The sequence below is a fragment of the Salmo salar genome, chromosome ssa03 (genome assembly GCF_905237065.1).
Source record: "Salmo salar chromosome ssa03, Ssal_v3.1, whole genome shotgun sequence".
In the NCBI taxonomy this organism is placed as follows: Eukaryota; Metazoa; Chordata; class Actinopteri; order Salmoniformes; family Salmonidae; genus Salmo; species Salmo salar.
This window is the reverse complement of record NC_059444.1, coordinates 27,453,065-27,477,612: the sequence shown is the minus strand read 5'-3', so window position 1 is coordinate 27,477,612 and position 24,548 is coordinate 27,453,065. Positions and strand designations below refer to the sequence as shown.

The 24,548-nt window shown below is 41.5% G+C and overlaps 1 protein-coding gene across 2 annotated transcripts in view; it reads left to right on the top strand.

Annotated features, from left to right (window-relative positions):
• The window catches only part of LOC106599285 (TGF-beta receptor type-1), an 85,017-nt gene that overhangs the window by 33,314 nt on the left and 27,155 nt on the right, over nt 1–24,548 (top strand). For both annotated transcript variants that reach the window (XM_014190439.2, XM_014190441.2), the window contains exons 2-6: nt 11,189–11,443; nt 17,961–18,197; nt 21,165–21,395; nt 21,832–21,999; nt 22,182–22,338. In XM_014190439.2, the coding sequence (XP_014045914.1) occupies nt 11,189–11,443; nt 17,961–18,197; nt 21,165–21,395; nt 21,832–21,999; nt 22,182–22,338 (1,048 nt within the window). The remainder of the gene's footprint in view (nt 1–11,188; nt 11,444–17,960; nt 18,198–21,164; nt 21,396–21,831; nt 22,000–22,181; nt 22,339–24,548) is intronic.

Here is a 24,548-nt window from a genome sequence, read left to right as displayed (position 1 = left end):
TTATGGTTAGGTACATTGGTGCAACGACAGTGGTTTTCTCGCAGATGCGTTTGTTAAATCAACACCCGTTTGTCGAAGTAGGCTGTGATTCAATGATAAATTAACAGGCACCGCATCGATTATATGCAACGCAGGACACGTTAGATAAACTAGTAATATCATCAACCATGTGTAGTTAACTAGTGATTATGTTAAGCATATAGGAGTACCTATTTCTTTGTTGACCGCTCAACACAGAATAGTGTGCACTACCTCAAATCGTTTGGATAAAATATATTTTATTCAGTTTTGTTCCATTGTATTCTTCATACTATAAAACAATGCCATAGAATTCGAAGCAAATCTTGTCTGCTAAATGAACTAGTGTAGCCCATTTGGCATAGCCAGATCAGGACCTAAAATAAGGACAACTCAGAGTATGCTATTCTGTTCTTCTGAAATAGACTACAATTTCTTCAAATCATGCTTCTTTAGACCGGTCTAAAATAAATAGTAGATTTATTGTGACTGTGTCAGCTATATTACATGGATTTCAATCTTGGTTTCATCAGACCAGAGAATTTCTCATGGTCTGCGAGTCCTTTTAGGTGCCTTTTGGCAAACTCAGAGTGGGCTGTCATGTGCCTTTTACTGAGGAGTGGTTTCCGACTGGCCACTCTACCATAAAGGCCTGATTAGTGGAGTCTCTCAGAGATGGTTGTCCTTCTGGAAGGTTCTCCCATCTCCACAGAGGAACTCTAGAGCTCTGTCAGAGTGACCATCGGGTTCTTGGTCACCTCCCTGACCAAGGCCCTTCTCACCTGATTGCTCAGTTTGGTCGGGCAGCCAGCTCTAGGAAGAGTCTTGGTGGTTCCAAACTTCTTCCATTTAAGAATGATGGAGGCCACTGTGTTCTTGTGGACCTTCGATGCTGCAGCCATTTTTTGGTACCCTTTCCCAGATCTTTGCCTCGACACAATCCTGTCTCTGAGCTCTACGGACAATTTCTTCGACCTCATGGCTTGGTTTTTGCTCTGACATGCACTGTCAACTGTGGGACCTTTTTATATAGACCGGTGTGTGCCTTTCCAAATCATGTCCAATCAATTGAATTTACCACAAGTGGAAACAAGATATACTCGAGCTCAATTTTGAGTCTCATAACAAAGGGTCTGAATACTTATGTAAGTAGGTTATGCACTGTATGTTTTTAAAGTAGTTGCTTTCTCAGATCTGTATTCAAATACTTTTAAAAAAGTAGTCATTTTTTGGAATCTGTATTAAAGGTGTAGTCCCTTCCAAAGTAACTTTTTTCCCCACAAAGCATAGTTAAAACAATAGTTATCCCAGGATTGATGGATCCCTCAGTCAGTGCTACAGGATACATGATCAGACTGCCACTCTACCATGGCCCATTCTCTCTCGCATAACTACTCTCCCTCCCCTGACTCTCTCTGCAGTACTGCTGCCATTGCAACTCCCACTCAAGTCCCGACCCCAAGATTCTCTCTCTAGGAATGCAGCAGATGTCCATTACTCCTAGCGTTCCTTTAATGGCCGCCCTCTCTCTCTCCCTCCCCGATCTTGTTTCAAGCCAGAGCTGTAGAAGTCCGTCTAGCCGGCCTGCTATCCCAAACTGCTTTAATTGTAGCCTGTGGTTTGATGCAAGGGTGTTTTTGCGGTTTGGCCTGTTGCTCCTCCGGTGTCGTGTGTGTGGTCACAGGAGCTCGCTGCAGGCTGAGTGTATTGCAGGACCCACTACATCTGGCCTGTGTTAGCTGCAGCTCTGCATGGTGCCACTGTTGTGTGTATACACACACACACACACACACACACACACACACACACACACACACACACACACACACACACACACACACACACACACACACACACACACACACCACCTTCCTGTGTAACCTGAGCTATGGGACCAAAGGCTGACTAATAAGAACTCTCTAGAGTTTGGACTCTCCTGTTGCAGTAAAAGTATTAGCAACACTTTCCAGTTATTTACGGTGTGTGCTGTAGTATCTGTGGTTGCAACCCACTATCAACCACATTGTGTAGGCTACTTACAAACCACAGCTGCTGTGATCACATTTATCCTGAAATTACTGCTCTGAAAGAACATCCTTACCTTTTGTGCACAATGAATGCCAATTTTCATATGGTTGGTTTATATTCCGGACAAACAGAGAAATGTTAAGGTGTTGACTTGGCTATGCTTATTTCGTTCTTTTGTATTAATATGTAATACAATGGGTTCTGTCAACAAAATCATTGAAATATTACAATAATAATGAAATCATACACAGACTCACACAAAATGTTTATTGATTGTCTGAAAACTAGCTGTCATTCTTGCTTCCTCTGTCTGTTTCCTCCACTCCTTGCCTCTGCTTGAAAGTACATTGTAGCCTGAGGAGAGGAACCTTCACTCCTCTCCCCCAATATGCTTTGAAAGGGAGGTGGGGAATCAAGGGGAGAATCTCGATTCCTCACGTCCTCTCTTCTCACCTTCTCAAAACCCATTGTATAAGAAGGTGAGAGGGAAGGACCTCTGACCTTCTCATCCAATGGGTTTTGAGGAGAGAGGATGAAACAAATCAAGGAAATGCAATTGAACTCTTCTTAGGACAGAGGAAGCAAGTATTTGACAGGTATTAAAGCCCCCATGTAGTCTTTCTAATATTGTATGTCTAATAAATCACTGTTTATTTAATGAAAATAACTCCAAAATATGTTTTGAATGCATCAAAGCTGGGACCAAGAGACAGAAGCTGTTTTTCAATCTCAAGGCCATCAGACTGCTAAACAGCCATCATTAACACATCAGAGGCGGCTGCCTATAGACAGAGATTAGGAATCACTGGCCACTTTTAGAAATGGATCACTAGCCACTTTAATAATGTTTCCGTATCTAGAATTACTCATCTCATATGTATAAACTGCACTCCACACTATTCTACGGTATCTTAGTCATTTAAAATTGTGTTTACATATTGCATCACCCATTTCATATGTGTATATACTGTATTGTATTCTATACTACACCACTGACTGTTAAACAGCCATCTCCAGCACATCAGAGGCTGCTGCCTATAGACATAGCTTAGCCACTTTGTTAAAGTGGCTAGTATTTCATTTCCGTCTCCGTATCTTGCATTACTCATTACTTTTGTGGTAATGAGTAATGCAAGATACGGATACCGAAAGGTTGCTGGATCGAATCCCCGAGCTGACAAGGTAAAAATCTGTCGTTCTGCCCGTGAACAAGGCAGATAACCCACTGTTCCCCGGTAGGCCATCATTGTAAATAAGAATTTGTTCTTAACTGACTTGCCTAATTAAATAAATATTGCATCACCCATATCATATGTATATATTCTATACTATGCCACTATCTTAGTCCAATGCCGCTCTGACGTGTGTATATTCTTAATCAATTCCTTACTTAGATTTACGTGTATTTTGTGTATATGTTGTGAAACTGTTAGATATTACTGTACTGGTGGAGCTAGAAGCATAAGTATTTCGCTACACCCGCAATAACATCTGCTAAACACGTGTATGTGACCAATACATTTGATTTTTGAATCATTTATTTTCCTGAGCCTCCTTTTGGCCCTTAATGTTCAGTCTGATCATGTGGGCATTAGGAAACAAATGTGAAGATATTTACATACACAGCCCTGATTGGATGATAAGCTGTTCTAGAGCCCACCCCTTTACCCAGATGAACAGTCATTGGTATATTAAGCTAAGGACCCTGGGACTAAACAGCTCCCTCTGCAACTGGTTCCTAGACTTCCTGACGGGCCGCCCCCAGGTGGTAAGGGTAGATAACAACACATCAGGCACACTGATCTCAACACGGGGGCGCGTGTTGAGATCAGGGGTGCGTGCTTAGTCCCCTCCTGTACTCCCTGTTCACTCATGACTGCACGGCCAGGAACAACTCCAACACCATTAAGTTTGCTGATGACACAACAATGGTAGGCCTGATCACTGACAACGATGAGACAGCCTATAGGGAGGAGGTCAGAGACCTGGCCGTGTGGTGCAAGGACAACAACCTCTCCCTCAGCGTGATCAAGACAAAGGAGATGATTGTGGACTGCAGGAAAAAGAGGACCGAGCACGGTTGAGAGCTTCAAGTTCCTTGGCGTCCACATCAACAACAAACTAACATTGTCCAAGCACACCGTGACAGTCGTGAAGAGGGCATGACAAAACCTATTCCCCCTCAGGAGACTGAAAAGATTTGGCATGGGTCCTCAGATCCTCAAAAGATTTTACGAGAGCATCCTAACGGGTTGCATCACTGCCTAATATGGCAACTGCTCAGCCTCCGACCGCAAGGCACTACAGAGGGTAGTGCGTATGGCCCAGTACATCACTGGGGCCAAGCTTCCTGCCATCCAGGACCTCCTATACCAGGCGGTGTCAGAGAAAGGCCCTTAAAATCGTCAAAGACTCCAGCCACGCTAGTCATAGACTGTTCTCTCTGCTACCGCATGGCAAGCGGTACCGGAGCACCAAGTCTACGTCCAAGAGGCTTCTAGACAGCTTCTACCTCCCAAGCCATAAGACTCCTGAACAGATAATCAAATGGCTACCCAGACTATTTGCACTCCCCCCCACGCTGCTACTACTCTGTTATTATCTATGCATAGCCACTTTAACAACACTACCTGCATGTACATAATTACCTCCGCCGGTGCCCCCGCACATTGACACATTGACTCTGTACCAGTACTCCCTGTATATAGCCCCGCTATTGTTATTCACTGCTGCTCTTTAAATATTTTAAATATTTGTTTTTCTCTTACTTTTTTCTCAATTTAAATTTTTTAGGTATTTTCTTAGCTGCATCGTTGGTTAATGGCTTGTAAGTAAGCATTTCACTGTAAGCTCTACACTTGTTGTATTCGGCGCATGTGACAAATAACGTTTGGTTTGGTTTGATAATCAGATCACATTGTCACGGCATGATGTGGGCCAAAGGTTCCATCCTACCTGAACAGGCTTCTTTTTTTTTTTACAGCTTTTACACAAAAGGGCATTACTATAATTTTCACAATTGTGTTAATTCGACTTCTGTAGTGCCAGGACGATACCAGTATCGTGATACTTGTTAGTATCGTGGCAAGGAAACAAAACATTTAGCGGATTTAACTTCTTCCGGAAAACAGCCCTAATGTTGGAAACAAACATGATTGTTGCATCCAGAGTCACATTTATTTTCCAAGCTATAGCACATAATATTTTACATACAGCAGGTTTTTAAAGGTCAAAGAGTTCGATATGCTTCGTGTTTTCATTTTTGCCATGGAAAAAATATTGAGATACCGTTATCGTCCCGGGCCTACCCGTGTGTGCGTGGTGGTGGTGGTGGGGGGTTGGTTTAACTTTCCTTGTGGGTACCAGAATGGTTAGGGTTTCGAGTTAGGGTTAAGATTAGGAAAATCTATTACTTGGTCCCCACAAGGATATAAATACAAAACTGTGTGGAAATATAAGAAAAATGAAAATCTCGATTTTAGTTGTACTGCCCCTTTAACATTTTTTGACATTGCCAGACTGTCTGACTGCACTACCATAATACCCATGTCATGTCCAGAAACAACCCCTAGCCCCAACTACCCAGAGTCGAGACACTTGTGGAGATCTGAGAGGGATTGATGGGTGGTGACATGGTGTGAGCTCCACCTTACCCTCTGAAAGGCTTGGGGGAATTTTGGCGGTATCGCTTACACCTGTTCAATCCTCTCAGATCTCCAAGTGTCTAGGAGTAAGGGCTAGGGGTTGTTCTGGACAGGACCCCACAACCCTCCAGGTGTGTGGTGGATCTACAGCATGACTTGCGGCATTGGATGATGTTTCATTCCATTGCTATACACACACGGATTTGCACAGGTGTAAGCTGGATACACTCACAGCACGCTACCAGGCTATTCAGACAATTCTGGGTATTTGAAGACCTGCTTTAAACAGCGAAAGGATATATTCACACCCTTGCTTCATTCCCGTTAGTTAGACGTGCAACCACTGACTAATTATAGCTAGGATATGTCTCTACTATAGCAATAGATACTATTGTGTTGGCTCTATGGCATCACAATTCCAGTAGGATGAAATGACAGGAATTGTGAAAAACTGAGTTTAAATGTATTTGGCTAAGGTGTATGTAAACTTCCGACTTCAACTGTATATACCCTACCGTTCAAAAGTTTGGGGTCCCTTAGAAATGTCCTTGTTTTTGAAATAACTTTTTTTTCTTATTTTTTTCCATTTTAAAATGGCATCAAATTGATCAGAAATACAGGGTACTCTCCTGACATAATCTAATGTTTTCCTTTCGCTGTAAAGCCTTTTTGAAATCGGACAATGTGGTTAGATTAACGAGAGTCTTGTCTTTAAAATGGTGTAAAATAGTCATGTTTGAGAAATTGAAGTTATAGCATTTTTGAGGTATTTGTATTTCGCGCCATGCGATTCCACTGGCTGTTGACTAGGGTGGGACGTTTGCTAGCCCATAGAAGTTAAGTGACTCTTTCTGTTAACCTCCCTGGGCAAGGTGGGATGCTTGCGCTTGCTAGTCAACAGCCAGTGGAATCGCGTGGCGCGAAATACAATTACCTCAAAAATGCTATAACTTCAATTTCTCAAACATCACTATTTTACACCATTTTAAAGACAAGACTCTCGTTAATCTAACCACATTGTCCGATTTCAAAAAGGCTTTACAGCGATGGCAAAACATTAGATTATGTCAGGAGACTACCCTGCCAAAAATAATCACACAGCCATTTTCAAAGCAAGCATATATGTCACAAAAACCAAAACCACAGCTAAATGCAGCACTAACCTTTGATGATCTTCATCAGATGACACTCCTAGGACATTATGTTATAAAATACGTGCATGTTTTGTTCAATCAAGTTCATATTTATATCAAAAACCAGCTTTTTACATTAGCATGTGATGTTCAGAACTAGCATACCTACCGAAAACGTCCGGTGAATTTACTAAATTACTCACGATAAACGTTCCCAAAAAGCATAACAATTATTTTAAGAATTATAGATACAGAACTCCTTTATGCAATCGCGGTGTGAGATTTTAAAATGGCTTTTCGGCGAAAGCACATTTTGCAATATTCTGAGTAGATAGCCTGGCCATCACGGCTAGCTAATTTGACACCCAGCAAGTTTGGCCCTCACCAAACTCAGATTTACTATAAGAAAAATTGCATTACCTTTGCTGTTCTTCGTCAGAATGCACTCCCAGGACTTCTACTTCAACAACAAATGCTGTTTTGGTTCCAAATAATCCATAGTTATATTGAAATAGCTCCGTTTTGTTTGTGCGTTCAGGTCATAATCCGAAGGGTGGCGCGCGAGCGCATTTCGTGACAAAAAATGGCAAAATATTCCATTACCGTACTTCGAAGCATGTCAAACGCTGTTTGAAATACATTTTTATGCAATTTTTCTCGCAAAATAGCGATAATATTCCAACCGGGCGACGTTGTATTCATTCAAAGACTGAAAGAAAAACAATTGAGAAGTCTCGTGAACGCGCATCTCAGTCTCACTGTCCCCAGGCAGGCCAGTAACAAACAGAGCTGCTGTACTTAACCCAGAGACTGCAGACATCTTTCCACTTTTTGGCGCCTTCTGAGAGCCAATGGAAGCCTTAGAAAATGTCACGTTACAGCACAGATGCTGTATTTTCGATAGAGAGGCTACAGAAGGACAATAAATTGTCAGACAAGGCACTTCCTGTATGGAATCTTCTCAGGTTTTGGCCTGCCATATGAGTTCTGTTATACTCACAGACACCATTCAAACAGTTTTAAAATAGAGTGTTTTCTATCCAAATCTACTAATTATATGCATATTCTCATTTCTGGGCAAGAGTAGTAACCAGTTTAAATTGGGTACGTTTTTTATCCGGCCGTGCAAATACTGCCCCCTAGCCCCAACAGGTTAAAAGCATTTGATTTTGCAATCCATACATTATGTTGGATATGTATGACCATAAACTGTTTTCACACTATAATATAGGGAGATACAAAATATTACGGTGCACTTCCCAAATCTCCATGTAAAAAGTGTCCGACAGCAATATTCAGGAATTTTACAGAATCAAGTTCAATGTGTAATTCAATAGTAAGATATAACGACAAACTGCTCATAAAATACAAACTTTCTTTCCTTACATTTGTCACAATTTTTGCCAAATGTGTTAAGATTCCAAGCATGAGAAAGGGTTTAATCTTTCTTTCGCAGGCGTTCCGCTAGCCACCCACCTCGACAACATCCAGTGAAATTGCAGAGCGCGAAATTCAAATTACAGAAATAGAAATATTTAACATTCATGAAAATACAAGTGTCATACATCAAAATAAAGCTTAACTTCTTGTTAATCCAGCCGCTGTGTCAGATTTTCAAAACGGCTTTACGGTGAAAGCACACCATGCGATTATCTGAGGACAGCGCCCCGCATACAAAAGCATGAAAAACATTTTTCAACCAGGCAGTTGTGCCACGAAAGTCAGAAATAGCGATAGAATAAAAGCCTTACCTTTGAAGATCTTCTTCTGTTTGCACTCCAAAAGTTCCCAGCTACATCACAAATGGTCCTTTTGTTCGATAAAGTCCTTAATTATAACCCCAAAAACTCAGTTTAGCTGGCGGGCTTCATTCAATAATCCACCGGTTTCCCTCCTTCAAAATGAATCCCAAAGTTACTAATAAACTTCTCCAAACAAGTCAAACAGCGTTTATAATCAAACCTCAGCTACCCTAATACGTAAATAAAAATTAGAATTTAAGACGGAGAATCATTATTGTCTTTACCGGAGATAAACAACAAAGAACGCGCTCTCATCCACGTGCATGAAAACACTACAGCCAAAATGGGAGCCACTTGGAAAAATTAGCTACAATTTGTAGTTTTTCTAAGAACAAGACTGTTGACATCTATTGGAAGCCCTAGGAACTGCAATCGTGGAGGGTTACGCCTCATAATAAACATGACAGCCATTGAAAACAGTGGTAGGCTGAAATTATTATTTTTTTGGATGGTTTGTCCTCTGGGTTTCGCCTGCCATATCAGTTCTGTTATACTCAGACATTATTTTAACCTGTTAGGGCTAGGGGGCAGTATTGACACGGCTGGATAAAAAACGTACCCGATTTAATCTGGTTACTACTCCTGCCCAGTAACTAGAATATGCATATAATTATTGGCTTTGGATAGAAAACACCCTAAAGTTTCCAAAACTGTTTGAATGGTGTCTGTGAGTATAACAGAACTCATATAGCAGGCCAAAACCTGAGAAGATTCCATGCAGGAAGTGGCCTGTCTGACAATTTCTTGCCCTTCTTGATTATCTCTATCCATTACAGAGGATCTCTGCTGTTACGTGACACTTCCTACGGCTCCCATGGGCTCTCAGAAGGCGGCAAAAAGCTGAATCGTGGCTTTGCAGGCTCTGGTTGAAAAAAAGTAGCGCGTTTGGGTAGTGGCTGGTTACAGTACTGTGAGTCTCAGGCGCGTGCCCGCGTCGACAGAATGCTTTGTTTTCTTTCGTCTGTTTACCTAAACGCAGATTCCCGGTCGGAATATTATCGCTTTTTTACAAGAAAAATGGCCAAAAAATGGATTTTAAACAGCGGTTGACATGCTTCAAAGTACGGTAATGGAATATTTAGAAGATTTTTGTCACGAATTGCGCCATGCTCGTGACCCTTATTTACACTTCGGATAGTGTCTTGAACGCACGAACAAAACGCCGCTATTTGGATATAACGATGGATTATTTTGGACCAAACCAACATTTGTTATTGAAGTAGCAGTCCTGGGAGTGCATTCTGACGAAGAACACCAAAGGTAATCAAACATTTGTAATAGTAAATCTGAGTTTGGTCAGGGCTAAACTTGGTGGGTGTCTAAATAGCTAGCCGTGATGGCTGGGCTATGTACTCAGAATATTGCAAAATGTGCTTTCACCGAAAAGCTATTTTAAAATCGGACACCTCGATTGCACAAAGGAGTTCTGTATCTATAATTCTTAAAATAATTGTTATGTTTTTTGTGAACGTTTATCGTGAGTAATTTAGTAAATTCACCGGAGGTTTGCGGGGGGTATGCTAGTTCTGAACGTCACATGCTAATGTAAAAAGCTGGTTTTTGATATAAATATGAACTTGATTGAACAAAACATGCATGTATTGTATAACATAATGTCCTAGGTGTGTCATCTGATGAAGATCATCAAAGGTTAGTGCTGCATTTAGCTGTCTTCTGGGTTTTTGTGACATTATATGCTAGCTTGAAAAATGGGTGTCTGATTATTTCTGGCTGGGTACTCTGCTGACATAATCTAATGTTTTGCTTTCATTGTAAAGCCTTTTTGAAATCGGACAGTGTGGTTAGAATAACGAGAGTCTTGTCTTTAAAATGGTGTAAAATAGTCATATGTTTGAGAAATTGAAGTAATAGCATTTCTAAGGTATTTGAATAACGCGCCACGGGATTCCACTGGCTGTCACGTAGGTGGGACGAAATCGTCCCACTGGCCCTAGAGAAGTTAAATAAATTTGCTAAAATTTCTAAACCTGTTTTTTGGCTTTTTCATTATGGGGTATTGTGTGTAGATGTTATATTTTTTTTAATCCATTTTAGAATACGGCTGTAACGTAATAAAATGTGCTTAGTGTCTGAGTACTTTCCGAATGCACTGTATGTTTTTTGGTAATCTTCATCTTGCAATGTCTTGCATGCCTTGCAAATTCACCTATTCGCTATGACACAGAAAATAATGTTTTGTGATCACTGCAATGTGATTGTAATTAAATGGGTAACATTGTTCTTTTTGGTTAGCGTTTGTTTTTCTTCTTAACGTTAAAGATCCCAACTTCGTTTTTAACATTTAAATGTTACCACCCCTTGTTTAAACAGGTTTTGATTCAACTCATGAATTATATTGAAAGTATCGATGTTCCCCCCTTTTACAGCTTAATATTTTGACACAAAAAAAGGCAAATGGTCATTAATTACTTTGTATCAGCTCCAAACAGTTGTCCACTACAAGAAATGCTCACGGATACCTTAGTTTATAGAAAGACCCATGTCCCTTCTTTTTCTGTGTTATGTGTAATCACTAACAACCTTTCTCTCTTTCCTGCTTTAGCATTGCAGTGCCACTGCCAGTGGTGTAGTAACAGCACCTGCTACACGGACGGCCTGTGCTTTGTGTCCTTCGTGAAGTCAGGCAGTAAGATGGTGGCACAGGGGAGCATGTGTTTACCTGAGGCAGACCTCATCCCTAAGGACAGGCCATTTGTCTGCGCCCCATCGAAAACAGAGAACACTGGGGTGGTCCCTGTCTGCTGCAACACAGACATGTGTAACAAAGACCCCAATCCGGGCGACTACTCGTTGACATGTAAGTGTCTGATATGGCTCGAGTCTCATCTCTCACACACTCGCATGCCCAGTCCCAAATCCACCACTAGTTCATAGGCAATTGCAGTGCAACTGTGTACAGTAGATCTGAAGGGAGTAAATAGAAGGAAGTGGTATGGTGAAAATGTTGCCAAACATATTACCATACCGCTCATCATATTACCATATTGCTTATACTTTCCCAATCATTTCAGATATACAAAAATGCTTTGGAGTAGGGATTATGAATGGGCAACAACACGGTAACAATGACATGGAGACTCCGATTTTTCACTTAAGAATACATGTCGAACAAAAACCACTGACTGCAAAGTTAAACCATACAATTCTATGCACAAGGACAACTTTTGACAGTTTCCACATACATTTTTACAAAACACATTTACTCGAAGAACAGTGCAGATGCAAAGTTTGGTAACAAAATGACCGCACAAACCGTCATTCTGTTACCAAACTTTGCATCTGCACTGTTCTTCGAGTAAATCGATTTTTTTTTTGTGTTCAGTGGAAATTGTTGAATGTAGTCTTGTGTGTAAAATGAATGACCCAACATGGACATGACATCTCGTCATGGAGGAGGAAAGAACTGTTTTACTTTGCCCAGAAACGAGTGAAACTGGATCATTTTCAGATAGAAAATAATTTGTTTGTTTTTATTAGATTGGTTTGTTTAACTTTGCAGTAATTGGTTTTCAACTTGGTCTCAGAGCATTTCGTATTATTCAGTACATAAATTCGGGACCCTCCATTTTAGTATGAAATGTTATGTTTCGTGTGGTATGTATTAATTTGTGGATGTCCATCACCCATTTCATATATGTTATGAATTACAATTTCTATTATACAGTATGTTAATAATTTGCAAAACATTTTAATGTTTTATATGTTACGAATTTGCAAAACATACAATATTTCACGACTTAGAAAAACGTACAAAATGTTACGAATTCTAGCTAGCTAACATTAGCTAGGCTAGGGGTTAGCTAGAAGGGTTATCTTACATGCTGTTAGGTTCTTATTTTTCAGAGTAAATAACTCGCGGACACTAGAGAAGTTTAACCAAGTTTAATTCTTCCCAAAGGGTCGACACAGCCGTATTCAGACAAAAAAAAACATTTCTGATCATAAGTATATACAGTTGAAGTCGGAAATTTACATACATACATTTACATTTAAACTCCGTTTTTCACAATTCCTGACATGTAATCCTAGTAAAAATCCCCTGTCTTAGGTCAGTTAGGATCACCACTTTATTTTAAGAATGTCAAATGTCAGAATAATAGTAGAGAGGATGATTTATTTCAGCTTTTATTTCTTTCATCACATTCCCAGTGGGTCAGAAGTTTACATACACTCAATTGGTATTTGGTAGCATTGTCTTTAAATTGTTTAACTTGGGTCGGGTAGCCTTCCACAAGCTTCCCACAATAAGTTGGGTGAATTTTGGCCCATTCCTCCTGACAGAGCTGGTGTAACTGAGTCAGGTTTGTAGGCCTCCTTGCTCTCACATGCTTTTTCAGTTCTGCCCACACATTTTCTATAGGATTGAGGTCAGGGCTTTGTGATGGCCACTCCAATACCTTGACTTTGTTGTCCTAAAGCCATTTTGCCACAACTTTGGAAGTATGCTTGGGGTCATTGTCCATTTGGAAGACCCATTTGCGACCAAGCTTTAACTTCCTGACTGATGTCTTGATGTTGCTTCAATATATCAACATAATTCTCCCTCATCATAATGCCATCTATTTCGTGAAGTGCACCAGTCCCTCCTGCAGCAAAGCACCCCCACAACATGATGCTGCCACCCCCGTGCTTTACGGTTGGGATGGTGTTCTTTGGCTTGCAAGCCTCCCCCTTTTTCATCCAAACATAACGATGGTCATTATGTCCAAACAGTTCTATTTTTGTTTAATCAGAACAGAGGACATTTCTCCAAAAAGTACGATCTTTGTCCCCATATGCAGTTGCAAACCGTAGTCTGGCTTTTTTCTGGCGGTTTTGGAGCAGTGGCTTCTTCCTTGCTGAGCGGCCTTTCAGGTTATGTCGCTATAGGACTTGTTTTTACTGTGGATATAGATACTTTTGTACCTGTGAAGATGCTGGAGGAAACAAGGTCCTTTGCTGTTGTTCTGGGATCGATTTGCACTTCTTGCACCAAAGTACCTTCATCTCTAGGACTTCTTCCTGAGCGGCATGACTGCTGCGTGGTCCCATGGTGTTTATACTTGCGTACTATTGTTTGTACAGATGAACGTGGTACCTTCAGGAGTTTGGAAATTGTTCCCAAGGATGAAACAGACTTGTGGAGGTCTACAATTTTTCTGAAGTCTTGGCTGATTTCTTTTGATTTTCCCATGATGTCAAGCAAAGAGGAACTGGGTTTGAAGGTAGGCCTTGAAATACATCCACAAGTACACCTCCAATTCACTCAAAGGATGTCAATTAGCCTATCAGAAGCTTCTAAAGCCATGGCATCATTTTCTGGAATTTTCCAAGCTGTTTAAAGGCACAGTCAACTTAGTGTATGTAAACTTCTGACCCACTGTAATTGTGATACAGTGAATTATAAATGAAATAATCTGTAAACAATTGTTGGAAAAATGACTTGTGTCATGCACAAAGTAGATATCCTAACCGACTTGCCAAAACTATAGTTTGTTAACAAGAAATTTGTGGAGTGGTTGAAAAACAAGTTTTAATGACTCCAACCTAAGTGTATGTAAACCTCCGACTTCAACTGTATACCCCACTTTAGACACTCCTCCTCTCCAATCCTTACAGTTTATGGTTCCACAGGAAGAGGGTAATAGCGTAATAAACCCTTATTACTCCATTCAGGGGATCTAACCTTACCTTCTGACCTCAAACCCTCCTTCGCCTAATACACAGATGTTCATCCGTTCCCCTATAGCAATCCTGTGATGTCCCATCCACCCAACACATTCTATGCTTCTGATCTATCATTTATTTAATATCTCAATGTTCAAAGCTTATCCCGACTCCAACAATGCTAAGTAATTGAAAAGTTGCTAAAATGCTAAACTTGTCCATGATGTGATTTGAACTCTCATTCTTTGACGTTCACATTATATGTAACCTTACCAAATGTAACAGGTCACATGTACAGAATAATGAAATTCTCTGAGACCAATTTGTGGTTTTGAAGTTTTAAAGTGAAAAATCTGAGTCTGTTAGTAGAATTATCCGAATTGATTTGGTATTGTGTGACGCACTCTAAACAGTGATGCAGAGAACTGATGGTGACACAATTATTTGTAAAGCATGTTTGAAGATCCTCCACTCGCTATTCTACAGTAGAATACCAGTATATCACCTGCACAAATGTCACCTGCGCTCTGCATTCGTTCAATTGAATCTTTCCGCCATTCTGCTGCTCTTTCAGTTTGTCGCTTGCTTTGTGAAATGTGAACCTATAGCTATGACTATCCAATTTACTCGTCACATAAGGAATAGTAGGCTATCTTACGTAAGTCTGCAAATGCGATGATGCATGGAATACTTTATAATAAAGGTACATTTTTATAGTGAAAATGTGCTTCCCCAAACTTGACTCACGCATCGCCTATCATCTCGGTCACATGGAAGCACTGGTATCAGGTGCGCTGTTTTAGAATGATGTTTTCCCGCGAATTGCATTTTGGCAAATGTTTGAAAATGACATTTTATTGACTGCTTCATTACAGAAGTTGCATGTTCTGTTAAGATGAGTTACCATAATCTAAATGTTATTTCTGTCATTCTGAGCACAGTGGGTAATGAGTTACACACATACTAATGCATATGGGTAAAAATTCACGTTGTCAGGCCGCACAACAGAAACCTTGCTGGACACCGAGGCAAATTCGATTTCCATTGAACATGCTTTTTAGTCTGAACCCTTCTCCTACAATATAATTTCTACTGATCTGCGTGCCAGTTAGGATTTTCATGTGCACATTTTGGTGGAACAGTTTCATTTAATTAATAGTAGTGTTCATATCTCAAAATCAATGTCATGTGGTTCATCCAAATTCTATCAAATGAAACTTATACAAATCTAAAAGTAACTTCCATTGCCAATATATGTAACAATAGCATACATAAAGCCACTCGAATAAAAACATTGCAGCCTGTAGGTAGAAAATATCCTATAAATAACATCGGCTACGCATGGCCTGTGTGCAAGGAACTTGAAACGTATTAACTAATAACTTTGTCTGGCTTGAAGCTGGTGCTAGCAAACTTGCAACATTTAACAAAATATTATGGGCCCTCAATTTCCTGGGCCAGTGAGCTCCGGAAAGACAACTGTGGGCTAGTCGCGTAAGGGATAAGAAGTAATCAGGTAGGCCTATTTTATGATGATTCCACCGAATCAGAGCATGATATTTTTTCCCCCTTTCACTCTGAGTGGTTATTGAAAGGGAGAGAGCAGGAAAGATTTTTCAAATGGGCTACGTTTAACTATTTTCATTCTCAATGGATGTGAAAACAGACCTTGTTTACTTTGTTTGAGGCAAAGAAAAAAATACTTTGAGAAGCTACACAGTGATGGTGAGTTAAGACAATCAGAAATAGTATGAGACCCCCAAATGGGTATTTATAAGTCTCTACATTTTCACGCAAGCCAGGTAGCCTAAGCCTACTGCTATGCGTAATCAGGTGTGTGTGTGTGTGTGTGTGTGCTTACTCAAGATTGATAGGAGCGCTCCAAACAAAAGACAATTAATAAATTGACAACTCCTAGAATAAAAATAAACTCAAACCTTTCTCACAAGTGTAGCCTAGGTTGTACACTCTGCAAACAACATGTCCACTCCAACAATGACAAAAGTAAGACTGTAATAATAATATATTGAATGCATTAACAGAAATTAGCGTAATCAAATAAACATTTTAAATTAGAATTGATGGTAATTTGAGGTAAATGTGATACTGGTGTGCCATCCCCGCGGCCTCCTCATGTGCCATAAATGTTTTTAATATATATTTGCCACTGCTCGACTAAAAGAATCTCGGCCAACCAACAGCCTATTGACCAGTCGACCAAAAGAATCCCCATCAAAATCTGTCTGTTTTAAGCTGGAGATGTTTTTTTTTTGCATGGGATGCGTCTCAATCCACCACATCCGCCGATATCGCCCTTCTGCATCTGCGGTGAAAGGTGGCAGAGCTAGAAGGGTGTTAGTCAGACAGAGACATCACAAAAATTGGTCTTCTCATGAAAACTACTGTTACATCCGAACGGTTTGGCCTAAAAACTATTATGACCTCTCTGGCAAGATGACTCTCACAAACACGTGCTTGCCGGTTGGTTTGCTCACAAAATTTGTCTGAAGGTTCCCAGTACTAGTTTAAAAAATGAATGGAAGTATATATGGAGATAGTTTAGTACCTAAAATAAGGGTTTAAATTCATGTCTGTGTTCCCCTATCTTTCTTATATCGCTCAGATATAGGACAGACGCTTCAGAACAAACTTCCTTTTTGACTATCTGTTGTTCCATGTAGTGAATCTGTTTTTCAATGCATTTCTTTGGGCTAATAGCAGTAATGCCAAATGTTTCATCAAATTAGCCACCAGCTTAGACTCTAGAGGGTTAATCTTTGATAAGAAAACTGGCCCTATATGTCACTGAATATTGTTTATGTCTGAGGCAATGTCCCTGCCTGGACACGATGTCAGGTTTAGCTCTTGTGGTCAGAAAGTAGTACCTCAGTGCTGCCATTCTTGGTCATGGGTCTGAAACTGCCTCCATGCTGTCCTTTTCAGTATGATAGTCAGCAGATGTCCTCTGTCTCACCATACACTACTGTCATTCAGCTGTGTCACAGCAGTAGCAGAGCCATTAGTAAGCCTTCCTCTGTATGTGTGCAGCTGTGAATATTGGAAAGATTTGACAGGCAGTGGCCAGGCAGTTGAACGGTTTAAAAGCTCCAGAAGCATGTTTTGATTCTTCGTAATGAAGTCCCACGACGGCCCTTATTCTGAGAAAAGAAAGCGCCTGACTTAAAGTACCATTTTAATATTTGATCACTCTCACGTCTCAGCGCTGTGTGCAGATTACACTTTTCTGACTCTCAGCAAGTCAACATGAGAAACTCTAGCCAGTATTGGGAAATGCTTTTGTTGTTTCAACAAGGCTGTTGCAATGTTTTCAAAGGAATCCTATCAGTTCCTGCTTTGTTATCACTCCCAAAAAAGCTGTGTGTATTATGTAAGGAAGTTATTTTGATTGAAACTGTCTCTTATGGACAGACTAAACATCCAGAAATGAGTATGACTGACTGATTTCCTGCAATTGGTGATAGCCGGTTGCCTGATGACTCAAACATAATTTCCCCCCTGCTCTATGTTTGCTACATACTTCAGACTGAGACGGCCTATTGTTGAAGTCGTTTGTGGGGACATCAAAATGAGGGGTGTTATACAAAAAAGTAATCAGCGACTGGATCACCCCCCCCCCACCCCCACCCCCACCCCCCACCCCTTCTTAGTCCCCACAGCCCGTACGCCTCCCCTGAGCCCAGTAGCCCTGGCGGCTGTCATCGCAGGGCCGGTGTGTGTGCTGTGCTTTGTGCTGCTGCTGGTGCTCTACGTGTGCCACAGCCGCTCTGTTGTCCACCGCCGCGTGCCCAACGAGGAAGACCCTACCATGGACCACCCCTTCCTGGCCGACGGCCACACCCTCAAAGACCTCATCTATGACATGACCACCTCCGGCTCCGGATCAGGTGGGTTTTGTAGTTTGATGTACTGTACATTATCACACTCTTTGGGAGATACATTTTCAACAGATTGCTGAGCTTAGAGGTGTAGCATGATCTATTACAGTACCCATAATGCTCTGTACAATATGTCCAGTTTTATCTTCATCAAGATGTTCCTGAAGCTAACATAATGGCGTCTCATCTCTTTACCAATACAGGTTTCACACCTTGGAGTGTTATAATCTCCCTTAGGATTGATTAAAGTATTCCATGTAGAGGTGGGGGGATACTTTGAGGATTTCTGTCATAGTTATATCAGCCCAATGGACAAGTCTGTCTGTAGACACTTTCCAATGTCATTAACTGACCGCTTATGTAAGTTGTTCTGAAAAGGCTTAGAAGTTGTTTCCATAGAGCTGCAATACTGACCTTGCGAGCTCTTAGTTTCTCATATACTCAGTGGGTTGTATTGAAGAAGTTGTTCAATACTCTTCAATTGTTAAATTCCAATAGAGTGGTTTGCGAGATGAGAGCCAATATGCTGCTGGAAATGATCTTCGCTATGACTGATTCAGTGAATGAAAAGGAGACGTGTGTTCATTAATACATCAGCTTAGCAGCCGGCTAGGCTGTGACATACTGCTACCAGACGAGGACCATCATTCAATCAGAGAAATATCATCTAATTCATGTTTCCAATCACATAGGTCAAAACTATCATCATAGCCTCATCACACACTCTTACAGCCAACCCTTTTGATGTGTCAACATCTCATGTGTGGCCATCATCCTCAGGGCTTTTACGTTAACTGTCCATAGAACTGGAGATTAAAAGTTATTTAGTAACTCTTGTTAGGGCAATGGAAGTTTGCTTAAAAAATGAACCCTCTGTTGAAGCGAAGTTGGGACAGTATTTGTTTTTCTCTGCCCTTCGAACTGGCACGAACTTGCTGGCTATTCTCTCCGCTCATTGAGTTTTAATGCCCAGGTTTAAGAGAATGGAAAGAATGCAGACCAGACGGAATGTGGGCAGAAGCACGCTCTAGATTGTTTTATGTACACATACACCAGATGAAACCAGACAGACAGAGGACCTCCAAATTAGAGAATGAGAGAACATTGAAGACCGTCACTCTTCAGACAGTGTTCATTTGTTCTATTCTCAGATACTGTTTGTTCTACGTCTTTGAAACAGAATATCTGCAGATCTGACTGTTGATGTTTTCTTACTGCACAGTCGTGGCCAAAAGTTTTGAGAATGACACAAATATTAATTTCCACAAAGTTTGCTGCTTCAGTGTCTTTAGATATTTTTGTCAGATGTTACTATGGAATACTGAAGTATAATTACAAGCATTTCATAAGTGTCAAAGGCTTTTATTGACAATTACATGAAGTTGATGCAAAGAGTCAATATTTGCATTGTTGACCCTTCTTTTTCAAGACCTCTGCAATCCGCCCTGGCATGCTGTCAATTAACTTCTGGGCCACATCCTGACTGATGGCAGACCATTCTTGCATAATCAATGCTTGGAGTTTGTCAGAATTTGTGGGTTTTTGTTTGTCCAACCGCCTCTTGAGGATTGACCACAAGTTCTCAATGGGATTAAGGTCTGGGGAGATTCCTGGCCATGGACCCAAAATATCGATGTTTTGTTCCCCGAGCCACTTAGTTATCACTATTGCCTTATGGCAAGGTGCTCCATCATGCTGGAAAAGGCATTGTTCGTCATCAAACTGTTCCTGGCTGGTTGGGAGAAGTTGCTCTAAGAGTTTATCAAATTGAACAACTCCTGTGTTGGTACCATTCTTTATTCATGGCTGTGTTCTTAGGCAAAATTGTGAGTGAGCCCACTCCCTTGGCTGAGAAGCATCCCCACACATTAATGGTCTCAGGATGCTTTACTGTTGGCATGACACAGGACTGATGGTAGCGCTCACCTTGTCTTCTCCGGACAAGCTTTTTTTCCGGATGCCCCAAACAATCGGAAAGGGGATTCATCAGAGAAAATGACTTTACCCCAGTCCTCAGCAGTTCAATCCCTGTACTTTTTGCAGAATATCAGTCTGTCCCTGATGTTTTTCCTGGAGAGAAGTGGCTTCTTTGCTGCCCTTTTTGACACCAGGCCATCCTCCAAGTCTTTGCCTCACTGTGTGTGCAGATGCACTCACACCTGCCTGCTGCCATTTCTGAGCAAGCTCTGTACTGGTGGTGCCCCGATCCCGCAGCTGAATCAACTTTAGGAGACGGTCCTGGCGCTTGCTGGACTTTCTTGAGCGCCGTGAAGCCTTCTTCACAACAATTCAACCGCTCTCCTTTAAGTTCTTGATGATCCGATAAATGGTTGATTTAGGTGCAATCTTACTGGTAGCAATATCCTTGCCTGCGAAGCCCTTTTTGTGCAAAGCAATGATGACGGCACGTGTTTCCTTTGCAGATAACCATGATTGACAGAGGAAGAACAATGATTCCAAGCGCCACCCTCCTTTTGAGGCTTCCAGTCTGTTATTCGAACTCAATCAGCATGACAGAGTGATCTCCAGGCTTGTCCTCGTCAACACTCACACCTGTGTTAACGAGAGAATCACTGACATGATGTCAGCTGGTCCTTTTTTTGGCAGGGTTGAAATGTAGTGGAAATGTTTTTGGGGGATTCAGTTCATTTGCATGGCAAAGAGGGACTTTAGTCTGATCACTCTTCATAACATTCTGGAGTAAATGCAAATTGACGTCATACAAACTGAGGCAGCAGACTTTGTGAAAATTAATATTTGTGTCATTCTCTCAACTTTTGGCCACGACTGTACATCTGTCTCCCTCAATGTTCTTAAAATTTGGCCTTGAGCACACATTGGATTCATCAACAGAAAGACACATTTTGGATCTAATGGCTTGTTTTTTTTACTCAAGGTCTGCCTGAACTGCTTTCAAACTTATCCTAAAACCCTTGCCTCATGATAACTGTGCTCTCTCTCCATCCACTTCTGCAGGCCTGCCCCTGCTGGTGCAGAGGACCATAGCAAGGACTATTATCCTGCAGGAGAGCATTGGGAAGGGGAGGTTCGGGGAGGTGTGGCGGGGCCGCTGGCGAGGAGAGGAGGTGGCCGTTAAGATCTTCTCATCTCGGGAGGAGCGCTCGTGGTTCCGCGAGGCTGAGATTTACCAGACGGTCATGCTGCGCCATGAGAACATCCTGGGCTTCATCGCCGCTGACAACAAAGGTCAGAGGGCACATTGGGCCATGGTTGTGTTCATTAGGGAGAAAACATTTAGAAACAGGAAGGTACTTTCTGAACTTGTCCAATAAGTGGCCAAGTTTTTATTTTCTGTTGTAAAATACTTTACAGTGTGCCCTACTGAGCATGACCCAGTACTGGTTCTATTTTCTATGACTTCTATAATGCTCTTAATTGTGTGTAGTGTACGTAGAAGCCACACATGCCTAAATCAGCTGACAAGCAGTGAGAACTGTGTATTTGGCTGGGACCCAGGCAGTATTGTCAGGATGCTAGCAGGCAGCCTTTCACTGATGGGATAATCTGTTGTAAATGCAATCATTATGTAAAGTGTTTCCCTGTGGAATAGGATACGGTAGCTCACTCTCTCTTTCACACACTCCTCACTCTGCCCCTCTCGCTGTCCTTGCTCTCCTCGAAGATAATGGCACGTGGACCCAGCTGTGGCTGGTATCAGATTACCATGAGCACGGCTCCCTGTTTGACTACTTGAACAGGTACACGGTGACAGTGGAGGGCATGATCAAGCTGTCCTTGTCCACCTCCAGTGGCCTGGCTCACCTGCACATGGAGATTGTCGGCACGCAAGGTGAGGAGGACCAATCAAATGGGGCACATGTATCCACATAACGTACATGTATAGTTATGAAATGTGGTGGTTTTACTCTGCACTCAGCTTTTCCTTTCTCTGTATAGCTCTTTTCCTTTTCCACTTCTCTCTCTCTCTCCCTCCCTCTCTTTTTACTCATTACCATCTCCCCCTCCCCCCAGGTAAACCAGCCATCGCCCACCGCGACCTGAAGTCTAAGAACATCCTGGTGAAGAAGAATGGTACCTGCTGCATCGCTGACCTGGGATTGGCTGTCCGCCACGACTCCGCCACCGACACCATCGACATCGCCCCCAATCACAGAGTGGGAACCAAGAGGTGACTGGCTGCACAGTAGGGCTGACTCCATTTAGAGGATTGGTCGATAGGCTGTTGGTCGACCTAAATTTCTTTAGTCGAGCAGTTGGTGCGCAAGACACCTGTCTGATATGCGCCAGTCTCAGTGGACTAATCCATTGCGGAGCCCCCTAGGATGGCACGGTCCATCACTCTAAGGCCTCATGTCCACCAGATGCATCAAACTCATGGCGCTCCGGTGGAAGTCATTCATTGTCAATGGAGCAGCACGCATACCGCATGCGTTCAATTTTTTCAACTCGTGCCTTGCTTTATTGTACGGAAAATATGGGCTAGGCGTCCGGCAAAAACAATGTATGCATCTGGTGGACATTGGGTATAAGACAGGTTATGTAAAAATATTTGTACAACACAAATATATTATTTTATAACAATTGTGCTTTCTCCTGCGTTCGATAGCGGTAGCTGTCCGAGGTTCTGAAACATCTTCAGTGCCCCTTTGAATTGTTTTCCTATGTTCATATGTGCATAATATTAACGTTAACCCCTGTGTGGGACGGACATCCAGCGAAAAATCATATCGGCATTAGCATAACAAAATGTTAGAAAAAAATTGTTCTATTTTTTTTTCAAATTATATCGTTTTATAGATACACCTCTCCTGAATCGAACCACGTTGTCCGATTTCAAAAAGGCTTTACAGCAAAAGCAAAACATTAGATTATGTTAGAGGAGTATATCGTAAAAGTAGCCACATAGCCATTTTCCGACCAACCACATGCATCACAAATAACCAAAAAACAGCTAAATGCAGCACTAACCTTTGCCAATCTTCATCAGATGACACACCTAGGACATCATGTTACACAATACATGCATTCTTTTGTTCGATAAAGTTCATATTTATATATAAAAACAGCATTTTACATCGGTGCGTAACGTTGACTAACTATTTTCCCTCAAATGCATCCGATGAAACAGAGCTACAATTTACTAAATTACTATTCGAAAACATTTTTTAAAATGTAATATTGTCATTCTAAGATTTATAGATGAATATCTCTTGAAAGCACCTGTAATGCCAGATTTAAAATTAACTTTACTGGGTAATCATACTTTGCGATGAAAGGGGATGCGTTACTCTGAAAAATAGGCTAACGTTACAGGTCAGCGCCATCTTGGAACAATCGCATATCACATCTAGTCTTGTATACTATTGTCAATAATCCCTTACCTTTGGTTGTCTTCATCAGAAAGCACTTCCAGGAATCCCAGGTCCACAACAAATGTATTTTCGTTCTAAAAAATTACTCCTTTATGTTCCAAGAGCTTGTTCTTGTTAGCGCGTCTGAAGGCTGATCCAAATGCTCCGTCGGCCGCGGGACAGCCATTTCGAGAAAATGCATTTTTTTCCCATTTAGGTTCGTTCAAACATGTCAAACGTTGTATAACATAAATCTTCAGGGCGTTTTTCAACAAGAGAGCCAATAAGATTCGAGGGGGACGATTGCATTGTGTTTCAAAACGTTTCGAAAGGGGAGGGTAACCAGGGGCGCCGGCGTCATAATGGTGATGGCCCTCTCCGTGTGACCACGTTCCACTGCGTCTCATTCATTCAGTTTTCACAGTAGAAGGCTCAAATCACTTTGTAAAGACTGGGGACATCTAGTGGAAGCAATAGGAAGTGCTCAATGAACCATAGCTCACGGTGTGATTAATAGGCAATGTGATGAAGTTGAGTTCGCAATTCAGAATTCCACTTCCTGTTTCGATCTGTCTCGGGGTTTTGACTGCCATATGAGTTCTGTTATACTCACAGACACCATTCAAACAGTTTTAGAAACTTTAGGGTGTTTTCTATCAACAAGTATTAATTATATGCATATCCTAGCTTCTGAGTTTGAGTAGTAGGCCGTTTAAAATGGGCACACATTTTTTTCAAAATGCGCTGTGGCGCCCCCTATCCTAGGCGACCGTCAAGAGGTTAACCAGCATATTGGTCTTGAGAACAATGCAGCAGAGGCAGCAGCGGAGTGAGAAAACGGCCCTTGCCTTAATTGTCTTCAGAAAATGTAGGAAAGAGGAAACCAACATAATTAGGTCTATAATCAATAGCCTAGCTGTTAAATGTGCCTGGCTTTATACATCATCCATATACAGTGCATTCGGAAAGTATTCAGGCCTCTTGACTTTTTCCACATTTTGTTACGTTACAGCTTTATTCTTAAATG